The 24,526-nt window shown below is 40.6% G+C and overlaps 1 protein-coding gene and 1 pseudogene across 1 annotated transcript in view; both read right to left on the bottom strand.

Moving 5' to 3' along the window:
- Positions 1 to 7,198: 7,198 nt before the first annotated feature.
- LOC108540467 (WW domain binding protein 1-like pseudogene) lies at positions 7,199 to 8,198 on the bottom strand (annotated as a pseudogene).
- Positions 8,199 to 13,363: 5,165 nt separating this feature from the next.
- BCAP29 (B cell receptor associated protein 29) overlaps positions 13,364 to 24,526 on the bottom strand; it is a 47,507-nt gene continuing 36,344 nt past the window's right edge. The window contains exons 7-8 of the mRNA XM_017889542.1: positions 23,529 to 23,629; positions 13,364 to 18,275 (exon numbers count right to left, since the gene is read on the bottom strand). Of these exons, the coding sequence (XP_017745031.1) occupies positions 18,240 to 18,275; positions 23,529 to 23,629 (137 nt within the window). The 3' untranslated portion in view covers positions 13,364 to 18,239. The remainder of the gene's footprint in view (positions 18,276 to 23,528; positions 23,630 to 24,526) is intronic.

Consider the following 24,526-nt stretch of genomic DNA (forward strand, 5'->3'; position numbering starts at 1 on the left):
AGGGTGAATGAGAGATTCCCAGTGGTATACATCTTATTTAAAATCTTAATTAGAGTTCTGGAAAAGGCAAAGTCATATGCTAAAGTAATGTTAAGGTAATTACATTAGAAATGGATGGAAATGTGAATGCAGGCTAAGGATCTATATAAAGAAGCCGTGGGCCAGGGCAGTGGCTCCCACCTGTAATCTCAGCACTTTGGTAGGTGGAGGCGGGAGGATCACTGGAGGTCAGGAGTCTGAGACCAGCCTGGTCAACATGGTGAAACCTCATCTCTACTAAAATTACAGAAATTAGCCAGGCATGATGGTGTGTGCCTGTAATCCCAGCTACTCAGGAGGCTGAGGCAGAAGCGCTTGAACCCTGGAGCCAGAGGTTGCAATGAGCCAAGATTGCACCACTGCACTCCAGCCTGGGTGACAGAGCAAAGCTCCATCTCAAATAAATAAATAAATAAATAAATAAATAAATAAATAAATAGAAAGAAGTCAAAATAAGGCTTTTTTTTTTCTTTCCAAAGAGCTCAGAATGTACTATAAACATCTCATTAATCTGTTCAGTGTTTCTAGAAAAGTGAGATAAGGTACTTAATTGAGTCATATTGCTTAAAATTGTTTTAAAAAATTTGTCAGTCTTTTATTTTAAGAAATCAACTANCTGGAGGTCAGGAGTCTGAGACCAGCCTGGTCAACATGGTGAAACCTCATCTCTACTAAAATTACAGAAATTAGCCAGGCATGATGGTGTGTGCCTGTAATCCCAGCTACTCAGGAGGCTGAGGCAGAAGCGCTTGAACCCTGGAGCCAGAGGTTGCAATGAGCCAAGATTGCACCACTGCACTCCAGCCTGGGTGACAGAGCAAAGCTCCATCTCAAATAAATAAATAAATAAATAAATAGAAAGAAGTCAAAATAAGGCTTTTTTTTTTCTTTCCAAAGAGCTCAGAATGTACTATAAACATCTCATTAATCTGTTCAGTGTTTCTAGAAAAGTGAGATAAGGTACTTAATTGAGTCATATTGCTTAAAATTGTTTTAAAAAATTTGTCAGTCTTTTATTTTAAGAAATCAACTAGTTCTATAAAGGATGAATAAGAGAAATCACAGTCCTCAGCCACTTCTCCCTGTCTTCTTTTCCCAAAGGCAACTGCTCTCAAATGCTTTAGCTGATTCTTTGACAGGTCTCTCTATAACTGTAAATAATACTCTTGCATTTCTGTTTATTTTTTCTCACTTTTCGCGATGAGGATTTAGCTCTCTTTCTTGTGTGCCCACCACTACCAAACCTCTGCACATTCCCCATTTCTCCATCCTCCTTAATACAGGGTTACAATTTTGGTCAGATCAAATTATGGTATTAATGGTATTTGCATTATTCTAATATGTTTTATATTCAAAATGGAGGGGATGGGTGTGGTGCCTCATGCCTGTAATCCCAGCACAATGGGAGGCTGAGGAGGGAAGATCACTTGAGCTCAGGAGTTCAAGACCAGCCCTGGCAACACAGTGAGACCCTTGTCTCTATTGCTTTAAAAAAAGGTAAAAAAAAAAAAAAGAATGAAGGTATGTGGTAAACCACTATTAGCTTTTATTTGCTAGACATTTTGGGGGATGAGGGGGTGTTCCCTTGAGTTGTATTTGTCTTGTTTTTTGTTTTTTCATCTTGCGTTATTTGCTTTCTTTTCTGAGACCAGTAATATCTATCACTATTCAACCCCAGTTCTCCAGGTTATCCCTACATCTTTCAGTATGTTGATTCACATCAGGTATCAGACATCAACTTCATGTTCTAGAAAAAAACCCTACCCAAAGTTGTCTGAGTTGTTTTATAGCCAACAATCTCCCTTTACCAACATCCTGTAGACCTCTGCCTCTCCCTGTGTAGATCTCCTTTCTCAAATATTTTCCTATCCTTTTGGTGGAGTACATCCTCTATCCACTAGCTTCCCAAGAAAGAGTATGTGAGAAGTAAAGCTTTTGAGAACCTGCAAGCCTGAAGTATGATTCTTCACTCATACTTGATTTGCAACTTGACTGGCCCATAGAATACTAGGTTGGAAATAATTTTGAAAGCATTGTGTATTAGTCTGTTCTCACACTGCTCATAAAGACATACCCGAGACTGGGTAATTTACAAAGAAAAAAAGGTTTAATGGACTCACAGATCCACGTGACTGGGGAGGCCTCACAATCATGGCGGAAGGCGAAAAGCATGTATTATATGGTAGCAGGCAAGAGAGAATGAAAGTCACGTGAAAGGGAAAATGCCTTATAAAACCATCAGATCTCGTGAGACTTATTCACTACTATGAGAACAGTATGGGGGGACAGCATCCATGATTCAATTATCTCCCATCAGGTCCCTCCCACAACACGTGGGAATTATGGGAGCTACTATTCAAGATTAGATTTGGGTGGGGACACAGCCAAACCATATCACATGGTTTTACTGTCTTCTATCTTCCAGAGTTCCTTTTGGGAAATCTGAACTTATTCAGATGCCTCAACCTTTGCGTGTTGTGTTTTCTGGAAATGTGTAGGATTTTCTCTTTGTGCATTATTTATCAGTATGGGTTTATGCGATGGTTTGAATAGGTCCCCTCCAACATTCAGGTGTTGAAACTTAATGGTCAAGGTGATGGTGTTAAGAGATGGCGCCCTTAAGAGATGATTAGGTGATGAGGGCCCATCCCCTTGTGAATGGGATTAGGTACACTGAAAAAGGGGCTTGATGGAGGAAGTCTGTCCTTTTTTGCAGCCCTCACTAGATACCAAACCTGCCAGTGCCTTGATCTTGGATGCCTCCTCAGCCTCCAGTACTAAGAGAAAATAAATTTCTGTTCTTTGTAAAATACCCAGTCTCAGGAATGTTGTTATAGCAGCACAAACAAAATAAGACAGTTTATTTTCGGGCGTTTGGCTGAGGATTTAGTGAGACTTTCTGTTTTTTCCTAAGGGCTCTTTTTCACTTTCTCTTTTTTTTTCTTTTTTCGTTTTTATTATGAGACAAGGTCTTGCTCTGTTGCCTAGGATGTGGTATAGTAGTGTGATCTTGGCTCACTGTGGTCTCGACCTTCTGGACTCAAGTGCCTCAGCATCCTGGGTAGCTGGGACCACAGGCATGTGCCACTACATCTGGCTAATTTATTATTATGATTATTATTTTGTAGAGATGGGGCCTCACTCTGTTGCCCAGGCTGGTCTCGAACTCCTGGACTCAGAAGATCCTCCTGTCTCAGTCTCCCAAAATGCTGAGATTATAGGTGTGAACTGAAAATTTTTTTTATATTTTTCAATTCTGATTTCATGAGTGCATTGTAATAAAAATTCATGACCTTTCTGAAGACATTGAGAGTTTTGTTGCTCTTCCTGCACACTTTCTGTTTTCACTATATATATTTGTTCCTGTTCAGGTGTTTCTTGAATCTCTCATGCTTGATTACTTGCTCATATTTAAAAGTAGAGGCTTCAAGAGCTGCTTGGAAACTCTGAGTAAGTGAGTGAGGCTTGATCATGGTGAGATTTCCTGTAGGGTGAGCTGCCGGGGCCCTTTGTTGGGGAAGCCCCGATGTCAACATCCATGTGAGTGTATTTGGATCTTTCTTCTTGGGTCTGATAGATTCCCACCTACAAAAGACTTATTTGGTGTTCTGCATGGAAGTAAATAACTGCTGCCATCATTCTGAGATGAGGAGGAAGTTTTGCATTTAGTAGGCATACATCACTTACTTAACCCTCCTGTTTTTTGTTTATTAAAACACGATCTCTGCTTTACCCTCTTCAAAGAGGAAGACTGTCTTCTGGGGGGGGGTGAGGGAAGGAAATCACCCAGCATTTGGAGGAAGAGAGGGGCATCTAGGGATATAACTGCTTCTCAAACAGCTTTCAACCAACCTTCTTTCTTCCATCACAGCCCTGCCCTTCTTTTCTAGGAGTAGTTGTGCCTTCAATGCCTGAGCCTTGATTATTTGGTAGTTTAAATTGACTTGGTTCTTGGATTTCCCCAGGAGGAAAAAGAGTTCAATTTTTCATCAGTTTTACCAAGTCCCTACCACCTGTTATCTGTTTTGTAGCTTTCAAAAAGTTGGTGCTATTTCTTGTCATGTTCACTGTATCCTTATAGGTTTATGCTTAAAAAACAAAACAATACAAAACCTTTTACCGTACCATAGTTGCAGTGCAGTTTAGGAGAGAGTGAAAGTGTGTGTTCAATTAGCCAGCCATTCTTTTGCAATTCTGCTTTTTTTATGGTATGTTTAGAGATTTTTTTTTTTTTAATTTTTTTTTTGAGACACTCGTGTGTCGCCCAGGCAGGAGTGCAGTTACTCCATCTTGGCTCACTGGAAGCTCCGCCTCCCGGATTCACGCCATTCTCCTGCCTCAGCCTCCCGAGTAGCTGGGATTACAGGCACCCACCACCACGACTGGCTAATTGTTTTCTATTTTTAGTAGAGGCGGGGTTTCACCGTGTTAGCCAGGATGGTCTCCATCTCCTGACCTCGTGATCCGCCCGCCTCGGCCCCCCAAAGTGCTGGGATTACAGGCGTGAGCCACCGCGCCCAGCCGTGTTTAGAGATTTTTTTGTAGTTGCCTTCTTTTGGGAAAACCAAAGGCAGCAGACTCTGGGACTGCTGAACTGGGGCTACTTGCTCCATTTCAGTTCTTAAATTTAGAAGTGTGCCTCTGCTTCCCTCGCAGACAGTCCAATTAAAAATAAAAACCTCCAAATCAAGAATCAAGAAACAGTTATGGGACTCTGATTGCAGAAAGCATTTTCAAAAGCAATTAGCATTCAAATAACTTACCCACTGAAATAGAACAATGGTCTCCCAAGGATGTTCACATTCTAATCCCCAGAACCTGTATGTCAAATTACATGTCAAAGGGGAATTAAAGTAGCAGGTGGAATTAAGGTAGCTAGTCAGCTGACTTTAAAATAGGGAGATTATCCTGGGTCATCTGCTTGGCCTAATGTAGTCACAAGGATCCTTAATTGTGGACGAGGGAGACAGAAGAGTTATTGTCAAAGTTATACGATGTTAGAAAGATTTGACCATCCCTTCCTGGCTTTGAAGATGGAAGGGGAACATGAGCCAAAGAATGCGGATAGCCTCTAGACACTGCACCAGGAAAGGACACAGATTCTCCCCTAGAAGCTCCTGAAGGAACCAGCTCTGCTAACAGCTTTTTTTGTCGGGGAGAGGGGATCGATTTTATGTGGGCTTCTCGCAGTGGTTAGAGTCACTCTTCAGAACAATCTCAGCACAGGAAATGCATCACCGAGACTGCCTAGAAAAGTCTGACCAGTAGCACCTTACTGCTTAAAATACACATATTCACAATAACTGACAAATGATAATGTGCCTCACGCAGGAATGTGTTCTCATTTGCAAATCTCTCAACTGGCTGTAGCACTAAACCCTCCACCAACTCCTTCTATCTCATTCACCTGGAAACCAGTCTCAATCACATCTCCCCATGCCTGGAACCAATTCCTTATTAAATCTCTCCCTAAGCAGGTTGCCTCCTGTAGTGTGGGCCAGACTGTGATTTGGGAATCAAGCCTGGCTTCACAGGTTGCATTTCCATCTTCTTGTGCCTTTAGGATAGGACACTGCAAGGAATCCCACAGTTAGCACTCCACCACTTCCCCACTCTAACTGGGGAAAGGAACGTGAGAGAGTCAGAATTCATCCATTTGATTTGTTCACTAAAAAAGGATTCACTTTGGTAGAACTTGTTTGCCTTTGAGACATTTCAGTGAGTTACTTGGGATTCTTTAAAAAGTGGAAGGAAAGGCATCTGAGGGCTGTGACACAATCCAGCCACTTCTGGCCACATGTCAGCTTGCTTGTGCCCACTGGACTCGTCAGAGGGAGGCAGGCCCTGCAGTACCCCCAGTACCCTCAAAGCCTCCTCCTGGCAATTCTGGGCAGGGCCGACATCTGGGCCACATCTAGTCCAAGACTGTCTTTGAAGACCCAATCAAGCTTCTGTCTGAAATTCCACCTTCTTCTGTCCCAGGTGGTTGTGGACACCCCTGCGGGCTTGTACGGAGGATCAGGCACAACCAAGGTTGGCAGACAGGCTCAGAGCACATTTCCATTTACAGGGAACAGAACACAGGCCCCCATGTGTCCACGGAGCAATGTGTAAGTTGCAGTGGTGAGTAGAGTAAAACCTCTATGTTGAGCACAGTTATCTCTGGCAAACACAGGGGCCTGCAGTCAGTCCACAATGCTGTGGAACACACCTGAGTACATAGTCAGACATTTGCCCCGTAAACAGTAAATGTGTAACATCAGTTACTTAGAGAGGGCCGTCTGTGCTCCAGACATGTGGTTTGCATGAGGAGAATGGCTGCCACTCAAAGTAGCAAAGGCACGCAGGGTTCACCCAAAAAGTTACGGTGTACGGACTTCACTCTGTTCAATATGGATTTGGTTTTGTGGAATCCAAATGCACTCATTTACTTCACAGCCTTGGATTTGCCTGTTTGGGGATCTATCTATCTATCTATCTATCTATCTATCTATCTATCTAGATATTTATATCTATTTATTTTCTTATCATAACATCAGTGACTTGTCTGAATATCATTATATCATCATTGTTCAACAGTGGGGGAAAAATCAGACTCTTCATATGAACAGGGCTGCTTGAGGCATTTCAGCTGTTTGCCACCTCCATTCAGATTATTCCTATCACAGCTCAGCTGGTGACCCGAAGCTAAGCGACAGGCGCAAGGATCCTGCGGGTCTTCCAGATGGTTGTGTTCACCTCCTACCTGAGAGACTCTTTACACAGAAAATGAGTCACCCCACTCAAAAGGAGTGGGGACAGGGGCAGGGACAGGACATGAGAACCACAGATAACCAAGGTGTTTCTTCCAAGTGGTCAGTTTAAAACAGACAATGACCAGCCATCCATCCCTGAAAAAAAACCAAAAGACAAACCACACCAAAAAAAAATTTATTCAGAATCAAAGACAAAATACGGTGTGAGAGCCAGGCTGGAGGGGCTCTTTCTCAGGGTGCATCCCTTCCTCAGTCTCCTATCTCTTTCCTCCTATGTGTGAGGAACAGTGAGACATAAAGACCTGCGGAGCACGTGCTCGGGCTGGAGGCTGATGCTGACCACTTGTGGGCACAGACCAAGGGGCAGAGATGCAGAAAGCTGCACATCTATCCACTACCATGGCTTAGGGACACCTGCTCACGGAGGTTTCAGAGACAGCCTCCACTCTAGCCTTCACACAAGACATCTCCTTCACACAAGACAGCACATGGCAGCTGTCGCGGAAGTCCAGGGACCCATCCAGTGCATCAGCGATGAGCATGTTGAACTCTTTAAGGCCATGATCATGGTGGCCCTGGCATACGCACTTCAATGCCCGAGTCACCAGTGAAGCTCCAATGTCTCCTGAGCATCTTCTCTTTGCTGTCGGGCGGTGCACTGCCGTGTTCAGAGCTGTCATCTTTCAGCAGCTCCTCCTTACATTCTGCATCCTTGTCCAGGAAGGTCCCTGGGTCCAGCTCTCCCAGGCTGGCTACAGAGCCACTGGGCTGCATCCCCAGGGCTTTGGTGGCTACTCGGTCACCTGGTAGGTCAGAGGGCTCAGGATCAGCCATGCTTGGGGGTCTTGTGATGCTTCTGCTGGGCTCAGACAAGGGGATTCCCTTGGATCCCCTGGTGGGATTGGCGCCGGGGGACTGTCATCTGCTGGGCCGCACTGTGGAGGCAGCAGCTGCTGCTGCTGCATACCTGGAAAGCACTGTATGCTGGGGAGGAGTTGGAGGCTGGCTCACCACTGCCTCATAAGGAGGAGTTAAGTAGTTTAGCAAAAGCCTGAAATAAAAAGGCAGCACTGAGTGATTGAAGGCTTCTCGGCAGGGGTCAGGTTGATTTCATGTTGCCGATGCTGGGCCTGAAGGCAGTGCTTGGCTTGGCGGTGGTGGTCAATGCAGCAGCAGCTAAGGATGATGATGATGGTCCACACCAGCCAGAGCTACCAGAGTTCTAGTAGTAGTTGCAGCACTGAGACTGTCCACAGCAGTGATCTGTGTCACAGATGTAGCTTTGATTATTGGTATCCATTCAGGCTTCCTTATCCTGTGGGGGTTCAGCCTGGCTGACAGGGGGCTGGGCAGCACCAGGAGGAGCAGGAGCGCCATGCCACCCAGGAGACTTCTCCTCTCCATCCCCCTCCTGCTCCTGCCCCTCTGCCATGGCACTGCCACCTCCCTCCTCCCTCTCCTCCTCTACCCTCTTCTTCCTTGTTCCTTCTTTTTTCTGCTGACAATTTGACTTCAGCCCAGTAAGGCTAATTTCGGACTTCTGACTGTTAGAACTGTAAGATAATAAATTTGTGTTGTTTCGAGTCACTAAGTTCGTGGTAATATGTGAAAGCACCGATAGGAAATGAATATACTCACTATATATTTAAAAAATAAAGTATGATTCATATTAGCTTAAAATCTGAGAACCCAGAAACAAATCCATGCACCTACAGTGAACTCATTTTCCACAAAGGTGCCAAGAACATACATTGGAGAATGGGCAGTCTCTTCAATCAATGGTGCTGGGAGAATTGGGTGCCATATGCAGAAGAATGAAACTAGGTCCCTATCTCTTACCATATACAAAAATGAAATAAAAATGAATTAAAGACTTAAATCTAAGGCTTCAAACTATGTAACTACTACAAGAAAAAATTGGAGAAACTCTCCAGGACGTTGGACTGGGCAAAGATTTCTTGAGTAATACCCCACAAGCATAGGCTACCAAAGCAAAAATGGACAAATGAGATTTTGTCAAGTTAAAAAGCTTCTGTACAGCAAAAGAAACAATCAGCAAGTCAAGAGACAACCCACAGAATGGGAGAAAATATCTGCAAACTATCCACCTGACAAGTGATTAATAGTTAGTATATATAAGGTGTTCAAACAACTCTATAGGAAAAAAATCTAATAATCCAATTATAAAATAGGAAAAAGATTTGAATTGATATTTCTCAAAAGAAGACATACAAATGGCAAACAGGCATATGAAAATGTGTTCAACATCATTGATCATAAAAGAAATGTAAATCAAACTTACAATGAGATATCATCTCACCCCAGTTAAAATGGCTTATATCCAAAAGGCAATAACCTATGGAGAGGATGTAGAGAAAAGCAAACCCTTTGGACACTGTTGGTGGGAATGCAAATTAGTACAACTACCGTGGAGAACAGTTTAGAGGTTCTTCAAAAAACTAAAAATAGAGCTACCATATGATCCAGCAATCATACTGCTGGGTATATAACCCCCCAAAAGGGAAATCAGCATTATCAAAGAGATATCTACACTCCCATGTTTGTTGCAGCACTGTTCACAATAGCCAAGATTTGGTAGCAACCTAAGTGTCCATTGACAGATGAATGGATAAAGAAAATATGGTACATATACACAATGGAGTACTATGCAACCATAAAAAAGAATTAGATCCTGCCATTTGCAACAACATGGATGAAACTGGAGGTCATTATGTTAAGTGAAAATAAGCCAGGCACAGAAAGACAAATGTTACATGTTATCACTTATTTGTGAGATGTAAAAACCAAAACAAGCACATAGGGATAGAGAGTAGAAGGATGGTTACTAGAGGCTGGGAAGGGTAGTAGGGGTTGGTAGAGGGGAGGTGGAGATGATTAATGAGTACAAAAAAAAAAAGAGAAATAATGAATAGAGCATAGTATTTGATAACACAACAAGGTGACTATAGTAAAAATAATTTAATTGTTTATTTTAAAATAACTAAGACTATAACTGAATTATTTGTACAAAGGATAAATGCTTGAGGGAATGGATATCCCATTTTACATGGTATGATTATTACACATTGAATGCCTGTTTCAAAACATCACATATATCCCCATAAATATCTATACCTACTATGTACCCACAAAAAATTAAAAACTAAAAAAAAATTAAATAAAGAACTCCAAAAAATGTTTGAGGTTTTCAACAGATTGATTACATTAACTCTGCCCTCCAATTCCTTGTCTAGAGGAAGATTATATGGAAGTAATGACAGTGAAGCTTCAGGACTTTTGGTACACAGGTATCAAGAATATTGAAGTTGTAGTGTGTCCTAGGTAGAAAGGAGAAGCTAGGTTGCAGCCGAGAAGCATCCCTGGTGAATTGTCCCAAGAGATCTTAGGAGAAAGGTTTCTGAATCTCCAAAACTCCAGTTATTTGTTGTGATTTCTGTTCCTATTCTGAATAAATTCATACCTAATTTTGTTTTGGTAGTTTTGTATTGCTTTTCTTATAGAGAACTCCCCAAGTTGTATCTGCTCTAGGCCCCAAATACTGAGATCCACTCTGCCCTTGCCTTTTTCTTGTTTATTATTTATTTAATTTTTTTTTATTGAGATGGGGTCTTACCCCTTTACCCAGGCTGGAGTGCAGTGACACAATCACGGCTCACTGCAGCCTCTGCCTCCCAAGCTCAAGCATCCTCCCACCTCAGCCTTCTGAGTAGCTGGGACTACAGGCATGTGCCACCACATCCGGTATTTTTGTTTTGAAACAGGCATGCAATGTGTAATAATCATACCATGTAATTTTTGGTATTTTTGGTGGAGATGGGGCTTCACCATGTTGCCCAGGCTAGTTTCGAATGCCTGAGCTTAAGTGATCCACCTGACTTGGCCTCCCAAAGTGCTGGGATTACAGGCGTGAGCCACTGTGCCTAGCTGCATTTTTCTTTTTTAAATAGATGTAGTCCAGTCTGGTGGCTCACATTGTAACTCCAGCACTTTGGGAGGCTGAGGTGGGAGGATCACTTGAGCCCAGGAGTTCGAGGCTAGCCTGGGCAACAAAGTGAGACCCCCAATCTCTACAAAAAATGAGAAAAATTAAAGAGGCTTGGTGGCGCATGCCTGTAGTCTCAGCTACTCAGGAGGCTGATGCGGGAGGATCACTTGAGTCTGGGAGGCCGAGGGTGCAGCGAGCCGTGATCGTGCCACTGCATTCCAGCCTGGGCAACAGAATGAGACCCCATTTCGAAAAAAAAAAAAAAAGACGTAAAACATCATAATATACATGCATATATACATACATAATTATTTTAATCGAGAAAGGAAAAAAAAAGTTGCAGTTAAGGTTCAAGTAACTAACAAAACACCCCAAACCCAGGCCCTTTTATAATATCAAATCTGCCAATGGGATTTGAAGTGAAATATATCCGTGTCTGGATGTATTTTAAGAATGTCAAAATTGTTTCTGATCCTATCACAATCTTAAGACAACAGGACACACTCTAAAGATGGGGAATGGGAAGAGTCATCTGAAAAGAATTTGACACACTAGAATTGAACTGAATTCAATTCAGATAAGCAAACATTAGTTGCATACCTGAGCAAATGGGGCTCTGTGCTTTCTCTGAGGTGTGAGAAGAGGGGTGGCAGGGGAATGACTGATTACAGTTGTTAAGAATAGGTATCCTCAGGCCGGGTGCGGTGGCTCACGCCTGTAATCCCAGCACTTTGGGAGGCTGAGGCGGGTGGGTCACCTGAGGTCAGGAGTTTGAGACCAGCCTGGCCAACATAGTAAAACTTGGTGTCTACTAAAAATACAAAAATTAGCCAGGCGTGGTGGCGGGTACCTGTAATCCCAGCTACTTGGGAGGCTGAGGCAGAAGAATCGCTTGAACCCGGGAGATGGAGGTTGCAGTGAGCCGAGATCGTGCCATTGTACTCTAGCCTGGGCAACAAGAGCAAAACTCTGTCTCAAAAAAAAAAAAAAAAAAAGGCATCCTTAACTATCTACCAGTTTCAACACTGCATTTTCATTCCAGAGAACTAGGGAGTCCATCTTTGTTTCCCAATGTTTTTAATGATGTAAAATGCACTTACAAGTGGTTAATATGGTTAATACTATAATATGTAGTTAATACCACCTAACTATAAACTTACAAGTGGTTAATACAAGTAGTTAATACAAAAGAGGTTGTGCTAACCAATCACTTTTAAATGTATAGTTCGGTGGTATTAACTACATTCATATTGTTGTATAACCATCACTACCATCCATCTCCAGTACACTTTTTACTTTTAATACATTTTAAAATTCCATCATATTTTTGTTTTTAGATGAGGAAATTTATGACTGGGCATCAGTCTTTGTATAATGTTCAGAATAGCTTACCATGAGAAACTGTTAAAACTTCTTCACGTGTATCAACTCGTTTAATCCTGTCAGCAAGACTTTGAAGTAGAGTCTAAATCACCTTAAAGATGAAAAAACTGAGATGCAGAATGGGTAACAAATAAAGCAGATAAGATTTGAACACAGGTAATCTACGTATGTAACCACTATGTTCTATTGATTCCAGAGCATTTTCTGCCAATAAAGATTCTCATGAAATGTCGCCAACAGGGGATAAGGTAAATACCTTGTCATAGGACGATGGGTCTCATCCACCTTTTCTGCTCTCACATACTGGATTGTTATGGCAGCCTCATTACTAACACTGGTTGCCTGGGGCAGGAATTCTCACTGGTGGTAGTGGTAAACAGGGCATATGAGTCCCTGTGCTTTGAACAAACCGACCCCCGCAGGTGATGTGTATGTGACCTATGAGAAGTTGGTTGTAGAATTCTGTTGCAGAAGGATATTTATTGGTGTAGGGGGAAAGAAAGCAGGTCACAAAAAAGTATGCATAAAAACAGGTGTGATCTTATTTTGTAAATATTTGTGTGTATATATATGAAAATTAGACAAACAGCTATTTTTTCTTTCATTTCTACATTTACTATGTATTAATTTTGTTTCAAGGGGAAAAAAAATCAACAAACTTAAAGAAAGTTTCAGCAAGTAAACCTCTATGGAGGGTTATTCCAGGAAGCCCTTGGCTGAGAAGTGGTGCTCCAGGAGTCTTTGGTGTTCTAGGAGTCTTTGGTGCGCCAGGAAATTGACAGCCCTTGGGAAAGACCGAAATTCTTTACCATGGGTGGTGCTTCAGGGAGAACAACGATTTCTGAAGGAAGCCTGGCTAACCAGGAAGACACCTGGTTTAGGGGCCAAAGCCAACACTTCAAACACATTTTTTGCTCAAATTTAGGAAGAGAGCTGATCACCAAGAAGTTGGAAACTTTTTCCTAACTTGTTTACACATCAAGCTGTTATGTGCTATCTTTGTATATATAATGTGCCTGAATGTCCTTGAGGTGTTTGTTGTTGTGGTGGTGTACACCATACTAAAGACAGGGAGAAGAGATTTGTAAACTTTTATGATGTGAAATGCACAGTTATTGTGAAGGTGCAATGCGTGATGTTAATAATGGTTAAGTCAAATATAAAAAGTTGAGCATGCAGAGACAGTAGAGGATATAATTTTTAATTAAGATCCCAACATAAAAGGCAAAGATACAAAGGTTTTGTGCTGCATAGGACAAACATTTATGGCTTTTTATTTATGTCTAGGACATTGAGACAATGCATTGCAGTTATCTGGTGTCATTCACAGCAATTCAGGACAGGTGTGGTGCTTATGGCATCAGGGACACAGCCTCCTTCTTGTTGCTCCACTTTGCATGGCCTCAACTTCATGATCTAAGATAGCAGCATCTATGTTTCAAGCAGCAGGTCAGAGGAAGAGGAAAAGAAACTGGCCCCACATGACAGTCCTACCTATTTCCACTTACATACAAGGAGATGGAAAATGTTGTCTTTATGTTTGGCAGCTGTTTATAAAACAACAAAAACTGGAGCATGTATTAACACATGTGAATGAAAGAATGGATATTGGGGGACAACCGGTACCCTCTGCCACAAGCATCTATTGCAGGATGTCTCCACCTTGGCAACACTGACATTCTGGGTGAGATCATTCTTTGTTCCAGTCCTGTGCATTGTGGAATGGTTTCACAGCATCCCTGGCTTCTATTACTAGGAGCATTCCCTTGGTTACGACAACCAGAAATGTCTCTAGGTATTGCTAAATGTTCCCCTCAGGATGACCTCTCCACTTCCTGTTGAGAACCACTGATTTACTGTCTGCAGAAACTGTGTTAATCACTGAAGAGACAAACCATAAATGAGATAATTTCACATGGCAATAAGTGCCATGATGAAAATAAAACAGGATAAGAAGGCAGACAGGCCTGGGATGCAACATTTACTACATGCAAATGTCCTGACAGGGTAAAGAATTTGGCTTGTTGCAAGAAGAATCAGAATGCAGACATGTCAGGATCTGAATCCTAGGGAAAGAACAACAACAAAAAGAATACAGGTGTGATTGGCAGAGCAGGTGGACTGACTTGAGGCTGGAGAGTAGATGGGAGCCTGGTGAGGTCTTGGTGTTTGATCTTGGTGGTTTGATCTTTACTGCAGTGGGAAAGAATTGGAAGACAAGCAGGGAATGACATGATCAGTGTTTTTTTTTTTTTTTTTTTTTTTCTTTTAAACCAGGTGGCTGCTGAGGGCATGTATATGAGAGAAGCATTAGAGAAGATACAGGGAGATGAGGAGGTTGTCATAGTCCATGTGAGAGATGATGATGGCTTGCAATTAGGCAGTGGCAATGGCAATGGAGAAATACTATTGAAGGAGAAAAGTAACTAAGACAGGAGATGGTTAAGGCTATCTTTGACTTATCCAAATGGCTAATGGGGAAGACGGAGTGGTGTTAAAGGGTAATTGTTTTCCACATCCCTTGAAATGCAGTTCAGGCCTTACAGATCTGTCCTGTATGCTCCTGTATTAATTTACTATGGCAGCAGTAACAAATAATCACAAACTTCACGGCTTGAAACAATAAATTTATTCCCATAGTTCTGGAGGCCAGAAAGTCCCGTATCAGTTTTATGGGTATCTAGAGACTCTGGGGAAGAATCTGTTCCATGCCTCCTCCGGCTTCTGGTGACTGTCAGCATTCCTTTGCTGCAGCTCCATCATTCCAATCTCTGCCTCTGTGGTCACTGTGCTTTCTCCTCTGCTGTGTGGTAATATCTTCCTTTGCTTCTATCTAAGCATAGATGTAGCCGCATTTAGGGCACACCCAGATTATCCAGGATAATCTTTCCATCTCAAGACTTTAACTTAATCACACCTTTTGCTATAGAAGAGAACATTTCCAGGTTCCAGGGATTGGTATAGGGATATCTTTTGGGAGGTCATAATTAAGCCTACCACAGTTCCTAAAGTGTTTGAAATCATTTCTGGTGCAACTAATAAGGTCGTGTTTGTGTAGCGATCAAAGCAGAAAGAAACACTGTGAAAGTAATTTTAAAAATGCTGTTCAGTAATGTTAAAAAAAGGAAAAGAATTTCATAAGTGGATTTTCAAGATTACTAAGAAAGGGATGAAAAAATACAGGAGGGTTCCATGGACTTTAGACAGATCATCCTAGACATTAAAGTCAATGTTTAAAAGCATGGTTATATTCACACATTGTATAGTGGGCACTCAAATGCACAATGGTCTGTCATGTTAGTAGGGCTGGGAATTAAGATAGGAGGGACAGCGAGAAGGCCGTGGACACTGGAATGGGAATGCAGAACTGAACCAGCCCACAGAGGCAGGGCAAGACAACAGGTTCAGGTACATCTAAGTAGCTGTGGCTAGCAGGTCCAATGATGAAGCAGGAGTGACATGCAGGAAAGCAGAGATCACGAACAACTCCAAGAATGGGTAATATTTAGAGATCCAGGCAGGCTGCTGGCATCAGGCTAATATCTCAGAAAGTAGTTAAACTTTAGGCTCTTGATTGGGGTTCCAGGGCAGGACTCCGTCACTGAAAGCGAATCCTAGTTCTCAGCATACTAGGATAAATAGCCAAGAGAGGAACTTAGGCCCTAAAGAACAAGGCACGAATCTAATTAGCAGCACTGGGGTCCAAGATAGAGCTGGACAAACAACAAGGATAACTCATCCCAAGTTCTGAAGTGCTTATCCAGAACTTGCTAAGTGCTACTTCCTAAAGACCAGTACCTCCAGGCAGATTTGCAAGTAGGAGGAAAGTCTAATAATACTTTATGTAATTCTGATGGAAAAAGGCAAGAATAACATTCCTGTGTTTGCATTTATAATACAGCCTAAGACATACAACATAAACAAGTCATTATTGACAATGGGAAGTAATTTAACATGCAACATAATTAAGTCCATGAAATAAATATTTACTTATATAATACAATTTTCTAAACACCACCATTATCAAGGAGAGTACTAGGAAAAACTAACAAACATAGTATGTGAAACAGTTGGGTATGGTGGTAAAGGGCACAGGCTCTGGAGCCACAACTGACTAATACATTGCAATATTTTGTTTAACAAATTATAGCTGGTCTGCGTATAAACAGAAGAGCGATATCTGGGGGATCAGGATACCTAAATTCTAGACTTACATCCTGGCCCTGAATCTAACTATCAATGTTGCCTTGGAAAACTGCTCAAACTTTTGAGGTCTAAAGTTTCAGACCTGTAAACTTGAGAGGGTTGAGGTCCTAGGTCCCTTAAATGTAAACTTCAAAATGCTTTTTTGGGAATCTTTCAAATCTTCAAGCTTTTCAAAGTCCACCCAGACTTTCTCCTTACTATACAGTCTGAACAACTTTGAGAATCACCGTATTATCTTTGTTTATATAGTAATCCTGATCTAAATTTTATTATTCCCATTTTGGAGACAAGGAAATAGAGGCCTAGGCTAGCATGGCTAAATAAGCGATAAAGCTGGGATTAGATTTTAACTCTGCCCATTTTAAAACTGTGCATTTTCTACTTTTCTGTATGTTATTCTGATATTAGACTTAATTTTCACATAGTAGGCTAGGATTCCAAGCACTCAATATCTATATATTTACCGAGATAGCTCTTACTTTGATATTTCTAAGTCTATACTTTGAGCTAACATTTGTTCAGTTCTCTCCTATTTCAGCACTCCCTCTTCTTGTTATTTATGGTGTTGTCAGCCCATATGGTCTAACTCCCATTTCTTACTCCTGTTGAACGTCTCCTACATGTCTGTTTTTTAGCAGTAACTCCTGACTTTTATCTGAAATAAAATTTTTATGTACTTGCTCATTTCATCCACTTTATGATGAAAAAAATTAGCTAGGTGTGAAGTTGGTACTAAAATTTTAATAAACAGAGGACGAAACAAAGACAAGAGAAATAAAAACTCCAGTAATTATTTTCCTTTTTTTAAATATTTAGGTTTTTATGAGACAAGGAAGATGATTTCATGTCTAAACACTGGAACAACTGAAATCATATTAATATTATAATCACTGTTATCTTCTAAAGGAAATTCTAAATGAATATTTGAATGGAAAAATAGCATTTAATATTTAACTTTCAGAATATAGAAACATTGTAGAAAGACTGTGTGATACCAGTGTATGTATTTTTGAGGTAATATTTATATAGCTAGTTACTCTCACAACCAAGGGAAACAAATACTGCTTTCTGGATATGTTCTACGTTAACTTGTCAAGAATTCTACACTGTTGTAAAATAAATGCAGTTCAGTGGTATAGCAGTTATACAAATATGTGTAAACTCTATTACTAGATTAACTTGAAATAGTAGAGTGGTTACTAATTATGTGTTATTAACAAAAATATCAACAAAAAACAGACCAAAATGTGCAGGGGCACAATAACAAAATATAATTATCAATATAGCTATTTTATTAGAGTAAACCATAGTATCATCAGGCTTAAAAAAAACTAAGGTCATTGTTTTTTCTGACTCTTCCTTATAAATACAGTGGATAACTCTGATCAGTTATCCTTATTTACATTCCCTTGTACAAATTTGCTGATATTGAACACTATTTTCAAACACATCATCATCTGATTAAATAGGTGATCATTACTGAAAACTCATCAAAGCTTTCAAGGCTATTAATGGTTTCGTGCAACTTAAAACTTCTAATTTTGGAAGTAACTGGCCAAGGAATTTTTTCCTTTTATTGGTAAACAGCCACCATATATCAGTGACATTATCAATATGTAAATATGGTATTTAACATGCTTGTATTTTTCTTAAGAGCTGGAATACAGACTTCACAATATATCTGAAACATCATCAAATATTTTGATAATGCCTACAATATAACCTATGTGTGACATTAAAAAAAAATACGAACTGGTCATAGTGCATTTTTCTGAACTTAAATTTCCTAGAGGCTAACATAACAAAATTCTCATTTTGACACAGTATATTGCAAGCGTCTTTTATAAAGTTCACAGTCTTTTCTTGTTGCCTCTTTCTAAACGATCCTGTAAGGAAAAAAAATATGATTTATGTAGTACAGCAAAGAGAAACAATTCATAGACATGACAAGGACTTTTAAAAAACATTCTCTCTTCTATGTATACTTATGAAAATAATTAAATGTGAAAAAAAGGATTGAGACAGTCTAAAATTTTAAAACTATAAAATTTGTGGTTTTACTTAGGAAAAGAACGCTCTTGGTAAGTTCATTTTCCACTTGCCTTAATCTATTTTGCTTTTGTTTCACAGGTTACACCAGGAAAACATGATTTCTAAAATTCCCCTACTGTTAACCCAATTAAGCTTTTTGGCAAACGAAAAGAAGGAAGGGACAAAAATCCCAGCTAGGGTGGCTTTGATTTTGTCCTTCAGATATTTGCCAACAGAACTGACTTCTCAAATTATACTCGGCTGATCATGTTATAAAGATGACTATAATACGTCATTTAAAACTGAAGGAAAATGGAATAGAAATTAATCTTAAGAGATCACTTGTGCTAAGAAAGTAAATGTCTACATCAAGAAAAAGATCTCATAAAATGGGGTTGCAGAGTGTTATTGCTTGTATAAAGAAGTTCGTCAAGCTCTTGTTCAGGCTCAACATTAATGCTTCCGTAGCAACTTTAGTAACATTAACTTTTGCAATCAAATAAGACGACAACAGTACAGGAGGTAAACATACTACTACTTTCACAGGTTTACAGGTGTGGCCCCTTTTGATAAAAATCAAAGCTTTAATGAAGCTATTATGGACAAGTCCCTTAAGTGATGGCTGATTTTCCAAAATGGAATTTAAAACTGGCAGGTGCTGATGCTTTTGTGCAGCCAAAAATCTCTAGTTAGTTCTGTTTTTCTTTTTTCAGGAGAGAGGCAGGGCAAATAAGGAAAGGCAAAGACTACATGTTTTGAAGGGACGGTTTTCTAATATTTATTTAGTGACTATAACAGGGAGGAGATCAGATGGGGAAATCCAAAAGGATGTAAAATATGCAAATTGGGATCTGTTTACAGTAAAGAAACCAGCATTTCCCTCTTTAACCTTTGTTTCCTTAATATTTTAATAATCCTTTGTTTTATGATTGTTCCACTGAAAGTATGTCAACTATGTAAAATTCAGAAAGTTAGTTCCAAAGAACCTTAGGATATAATTCAATATCTAAGATTAGTTTGACAACAGAAGTAAAATTCATGAGGACAATTTGATAGAGCTTTTTACCATAAAGGGTCTATAACTATCTTTTGCTTCTCAAGCAGGGCTCAGATGGTGAACACTGAAACTCAAGAGTTAAAGAAAAGGGTTCTCGGCTGGGCATGGGGGCTTGCACCCATGATCCCAGCACTTTGGAAGGCCCGGGTGGGCGGACTGCTTGAGGTCAGGAGTTCGAGACCAGCCTGGCCAATATGGCGAAACCCTGTCTCTACTAAAAATACCAAACTTAGCTGCACATGGTGGCATGCGCTTGTAGTACCAGTGACTCAGAAGGTTGAGGCACAAGAATCGCTTGAATTGGTGAGGTGGAGGTTGCAGTGAACTGAGATTGTGCCACTTAACTCCAGCCTGGGTGACAGAGTGAAACACTGTCTCAAAAAAACAAAACGAAACAAAACAAAACGAACGAACAGAAAAAAAACCCCAGAACAAAACAAACAGGGCACTCGATGATATCTAAATCTGAGAAACTTATACAGGGTCTCATATTGGACAATGGTGGGGGGTGGGTAGGTGAAGGAAAAAAATGTAACCAATCAGGATATAATAAATAGCATTCTTGATTAGAAATATATAAAGTGGCCGGGCGCGGTGGCTCAAGCCTGTAATCCCAGCACTTTGGGAGGCCGAGACGGGCGGATCAAGCGAGGTCAGGAGATCGGAGACCATCCTGGCTAAACCGGTGAAACGCCCGTCTCTAACTAAAAAAATACAAAAAACTAAGCGGGCGGGCGCGCGTGGGCGCCTGTAGTCCCAGCTAACTTGGGAGGCTGAAGGCAGGAAAAGAACTGGCTAAACGCGGGGCGGCGGATGCTTGCAGTGAGTTGCAGATCGGCCAACTGCACTCAGCCTGGGCGGCAGAGCGCAGAGCTCCTGTCTCAAAAAAAAAAAAAAAAAGAAAAAAAAAAGAAATAATATAAAGTGCTTTCTTATACAGGATCTGCTTTAATTTTCATAAGGTATTATAACCTTTATTTAAGTATTAAAGTACCTGAGGAGCACAGATGTCAAATGAATCACCTGTGGGTTACAGAAGTGGTATACTATGGAGCTGAGATTTTGTTTTCCTTCAAACAGAGATATTACGGGAAATTGGTTTTAGAGGTGATGAAAAAGTATACACATCAAACAGGGTGGTAAGGCACCTCTGGGATTATCAATAGTATAAAAGCCACCACCACTTCTTGGGCTGGAGGGATGAGGTTATGGAGCCCAGGTGTGAAGGCCAGTAATTAGAAGCTGCCCAGTGGGACCTGAGACCATGGAGGGAAGGAACTGGAGCCAAAAAGGAGAAGGCCCCTACAGCGGAGAGAGTAGAAGAAATCCCCGGCTTTCTCCTTCCTCCTGCCTTCAGTCTTCTAGTGCCTGCCACTGGCTAAACCTGCCCAGACTGAGTCAGACAGCAAGGAAGCTTTGGAAACAGACCTCCCAGAGATACAGAGTAAAGCAGTGGTGAGAGGAGAATGGATCTAAGAACACAATCCAATGACCAGCAAAGGCCAAAGAACATAGTGGTTAATGACGGAGGTTCTGAAGAAAGATTCTCTGACTTTGAATGCTATCACTTTCTAGTAACTTTGGGTAAATTATATAACATCTCTGGGTCTCAGTTTCCTCATTCACAAAATAGGGATATTAAAATAGTTTCAATTACTGAGCTGTCATGGAGAGTAAACAAAACAACATATATGAAGCCCTTAGCCAAGTGCTTAGTCCAGAGCATACTCTCAACAAATGTCATCTAATAAATATTTCAAAAATTGGATACAAGCAGAAATTAGATCAAGCCCTAAATGTGCTATCAAACAAGGCCCTACTGTTGGCATGGTGTCTGGCATAATCTGGGACGAGGTCTTTTCCACGGAAACAGGTATAACTATGTTCTTGGGAAGGAATCACTCTTTTTTTTTGAGATGGAGTCTCGCTCTGTCACCCAGGCTGGACTACAGTGGTGCGATCTTGGCTTACTACAACCTCCACCTCCCAGGTTCAAGTGATTCTCCTGCCTCAGCCTCCCGAGTAGCTGGGATTACAGGCACTTGCCACCACGCCTGGCTAATTTTTCGTATTTTCAGTAGAGACAGGGTTTTAGTGTGTTAGCCTGGATGGTCTTGATCTGACCTCATGATCTGCCTCGGCCTTCTGAAGTGCTGGGATTAAAGAAAGATATGAGCCACCATGCCCAGTCAGGAATCACTCTTAAAAGCTTTCTACATCCTTTACCAAGAATTCAGCAGCTCCAGGCTGACTGTGGCTTTTTTGTGGGGAGGAAACGGGTTGAGGAAATCTCACTGTTACATACATTCTTCAGAATTGAGAGAACCAATGGCTGTTACCACAATGGAGACATTCAACAATGGATACTGGCCATAAGAAATTGAGGGCATACTTCTGGTTTTCCTTTCTCCATTCAAGGATCTAAGTATGTCTGACATCACGGCAAAGTCCACTAATGTCGATACTCAACCTGTAAGAGTAAACCTTAATCTCACAAATAGGGGGAAAATGTTGTATTTCTAGGCAAGAGGTCTCTGAAGTGACTTCTTCATTTTCCAATGTGGATCTTGAAAGATACCATGGAATAATGATCAAGCCCTGAATAGGTCAGCAATTTTAGGATCTCTATTTTCGGGCTGGGGAAGGGGTGGTTTGCTGACAATCTACCTATCTGCTCCAGGCCATGTGAACTGAGCCCTTAGTGTTCCTGGGATTGGAGCATACAGGGTATTCACCCTTCTCTGGCTACTCTGTCTCCTGCTATTGTCAAAGTAGGCTAGTTAAAACAAACATGCAAACCAAGCGGAACTATCAGATTACAAACATGTGCTTTAGATTACTTCATGACTGGCTCTAAACAAAGGCCAAAGTCGTTGGTTGAGAATAAGTCATTCTTTCAGCAAAATTCCTACAGATGAAGTAATACAGATGATGATGATAATAGCTATCATTTCTTGAGTGTTTACTGTCAGGAAGGCATAGTGGTAAAAAACCTAAACATTTTATTTAGTTCTCTTAACAATCCAGTGAGCCAGGCATCATTATTGTTCCAATTTTATAGATGAAAGAAGTGAGCCCCAAAGGGATGCTATAACCTGCCTAAGATAAAAAAAACCTAGCATGCGGCCAGGTATAGGTAGGTATTCCAGGTATGTCTGACTCCAAAGTCCATGAGTATAGTGCCTGCTTGCCTTGTGCCAGGAACAGTGCTGAGCCTTGGAGATACCATGACCATTAAGATGCAGGGAAATGTGTACAGTGAAATAAAAAGCCATCATTTGTAAAAAGGCCTGACTGAAAGCCACAAAGGCTGCCAAATTTTGAAGACAAGCCCAACCAGTCTGTCTTGGGAGAAACTGGGAAGGAAGGCCAGGGCTCCCTCTGGAATGGTCTCTTTCCCAATTGATCAAAGTGTGGCTGGGAAATCAACTCAGGTTACTGGCTGGTAGCAGAAGGGAAGGAGGAAAGACAAGCCTAACAGGGATGAATGTTTCTTTTCTTGGATTAGAGAGAAAGAGAAAGAAAACCTATGGCCCAGATCTGACTTTGTGGCTTTAACAATGAAACATTTTTTTTCCCATTTCCATCTTTCAAATCAACATTTGGAGGTAAATAATAAATTTGAATGCTAAAGTCTTTGGCCTGATATGTCTAAAACACTGAGACGAGAGTAGTGTGATGTGAAACTTGAAATTCTGGCCTCATTTTGGCATGAATATGGCAAACATCCCAAACAGCAAAACTCATCTTTTCTAGAACCAGTCTGTTTTCCAGTGCTGCCATTTTTGTGGCTTAATTCTTTTGCTTAAAAGTTCACCAAAACTGGAATGCTGTAAATATGCACGTCAGCAATTCCTTATAATTATGTTGTATTTTCCTGCAATGTACTAATCTTTACCCTCTAGGTAAAAATCTGGCTTATTTAAATCATTTAACAAAGTCAGGATTAAGTACATCATCTTGATTAGTTAGGGACAAATAACCCAAATAATTTACTTAGGTAATTACTATTTCAAAACATTTAGACGCATAAAGTGCATGTCACACCCACCTGAAGTTCAGAGTGTTCTTTAAGGAGTTGATCATATTCTTTCGAAAGTCTCTCTGACTGCATCTTCATTTCCATCACATCATTTTGTGCCTTGGAAAGGGCTAGAAAATATCGAATAGAGTTTTATTTTTATTTCAAAATAATTTCAAATTTATAGAAAAGTTACATGACTTAAATAGAGAACTCCTGTATAGTCTTTACTCAAATCCACTGTTAACATTGTGCTACATTTGTTATCATATTCTCTCTTCACACACACTATTATTTTCTTGACTCATTTGAGAATAAGGTGCAGGTATCATGCCCCTCTACTCTTTAATACATTTCTGGGAATGTACTTCCCAGAAACAAAATATTATCTAACATAACCATAGTAGAGTCACCAAATTTAGGAAACTTAATATGAATACAATACTATAAATCTAATTTACCATCCATATGCCAATTTTTGGAACTGTCCCAATCATTTCTTTTTAGCATTTTTTCCACTGCCAGTCCAGGATACAGTACTAGATCACATATTGCATTTAGTTATCATGTCTCTTTAATTTCTTTTAATCTGGAATAATTCCCCACCATTATCACAGCCCTCTTCTCCCCATCTTTCATGACATTGACATTTTAAAGAATACAGGCCACTTTCAGATAGAATGTTCTTCACTTTGTTTTTGTCTGATGTTTCCTCATGATTAAATTCAGGTCATACATCCACTTACATATGAATATAAGTGATATTAAATGCTTCTCAGGGCATCCAGAGGCCCATCACATCCAAAGTTTCTCTGTCCCTCACTGGTTTTTCCATTTTATACTTACAGTTTTAACCTCTGTAACTAAAGAAGCAATATATAGGAAGACAATTTAGTCTTTGTAAGCATCCTGCTCCTCAAGATAATGGCACACAAGAATTACTATATATTGACCTTTGCCTACCAAGGAGCTACAATGTCAGCAGATTCATGTCCTTAGAAATAAAAAAAATATATATATAATATATA

This window comes from Rhinopithecus bieti, unplaced genomic scaffold, assembly GCF_001698545.2.
Source record: "Rhinopithecus bieti isolate Rb0 unplaced genomic scaffold, ASM169854v2 scaffold_18688, whole genome shotgun sequence".
Taxonomy (NCBI): Eukaryota; Metazoa; Chordata; class Mammalia; order Primates; family Cercopithecidae; genus Rhinopithecus; species Rhinopithecus bieti.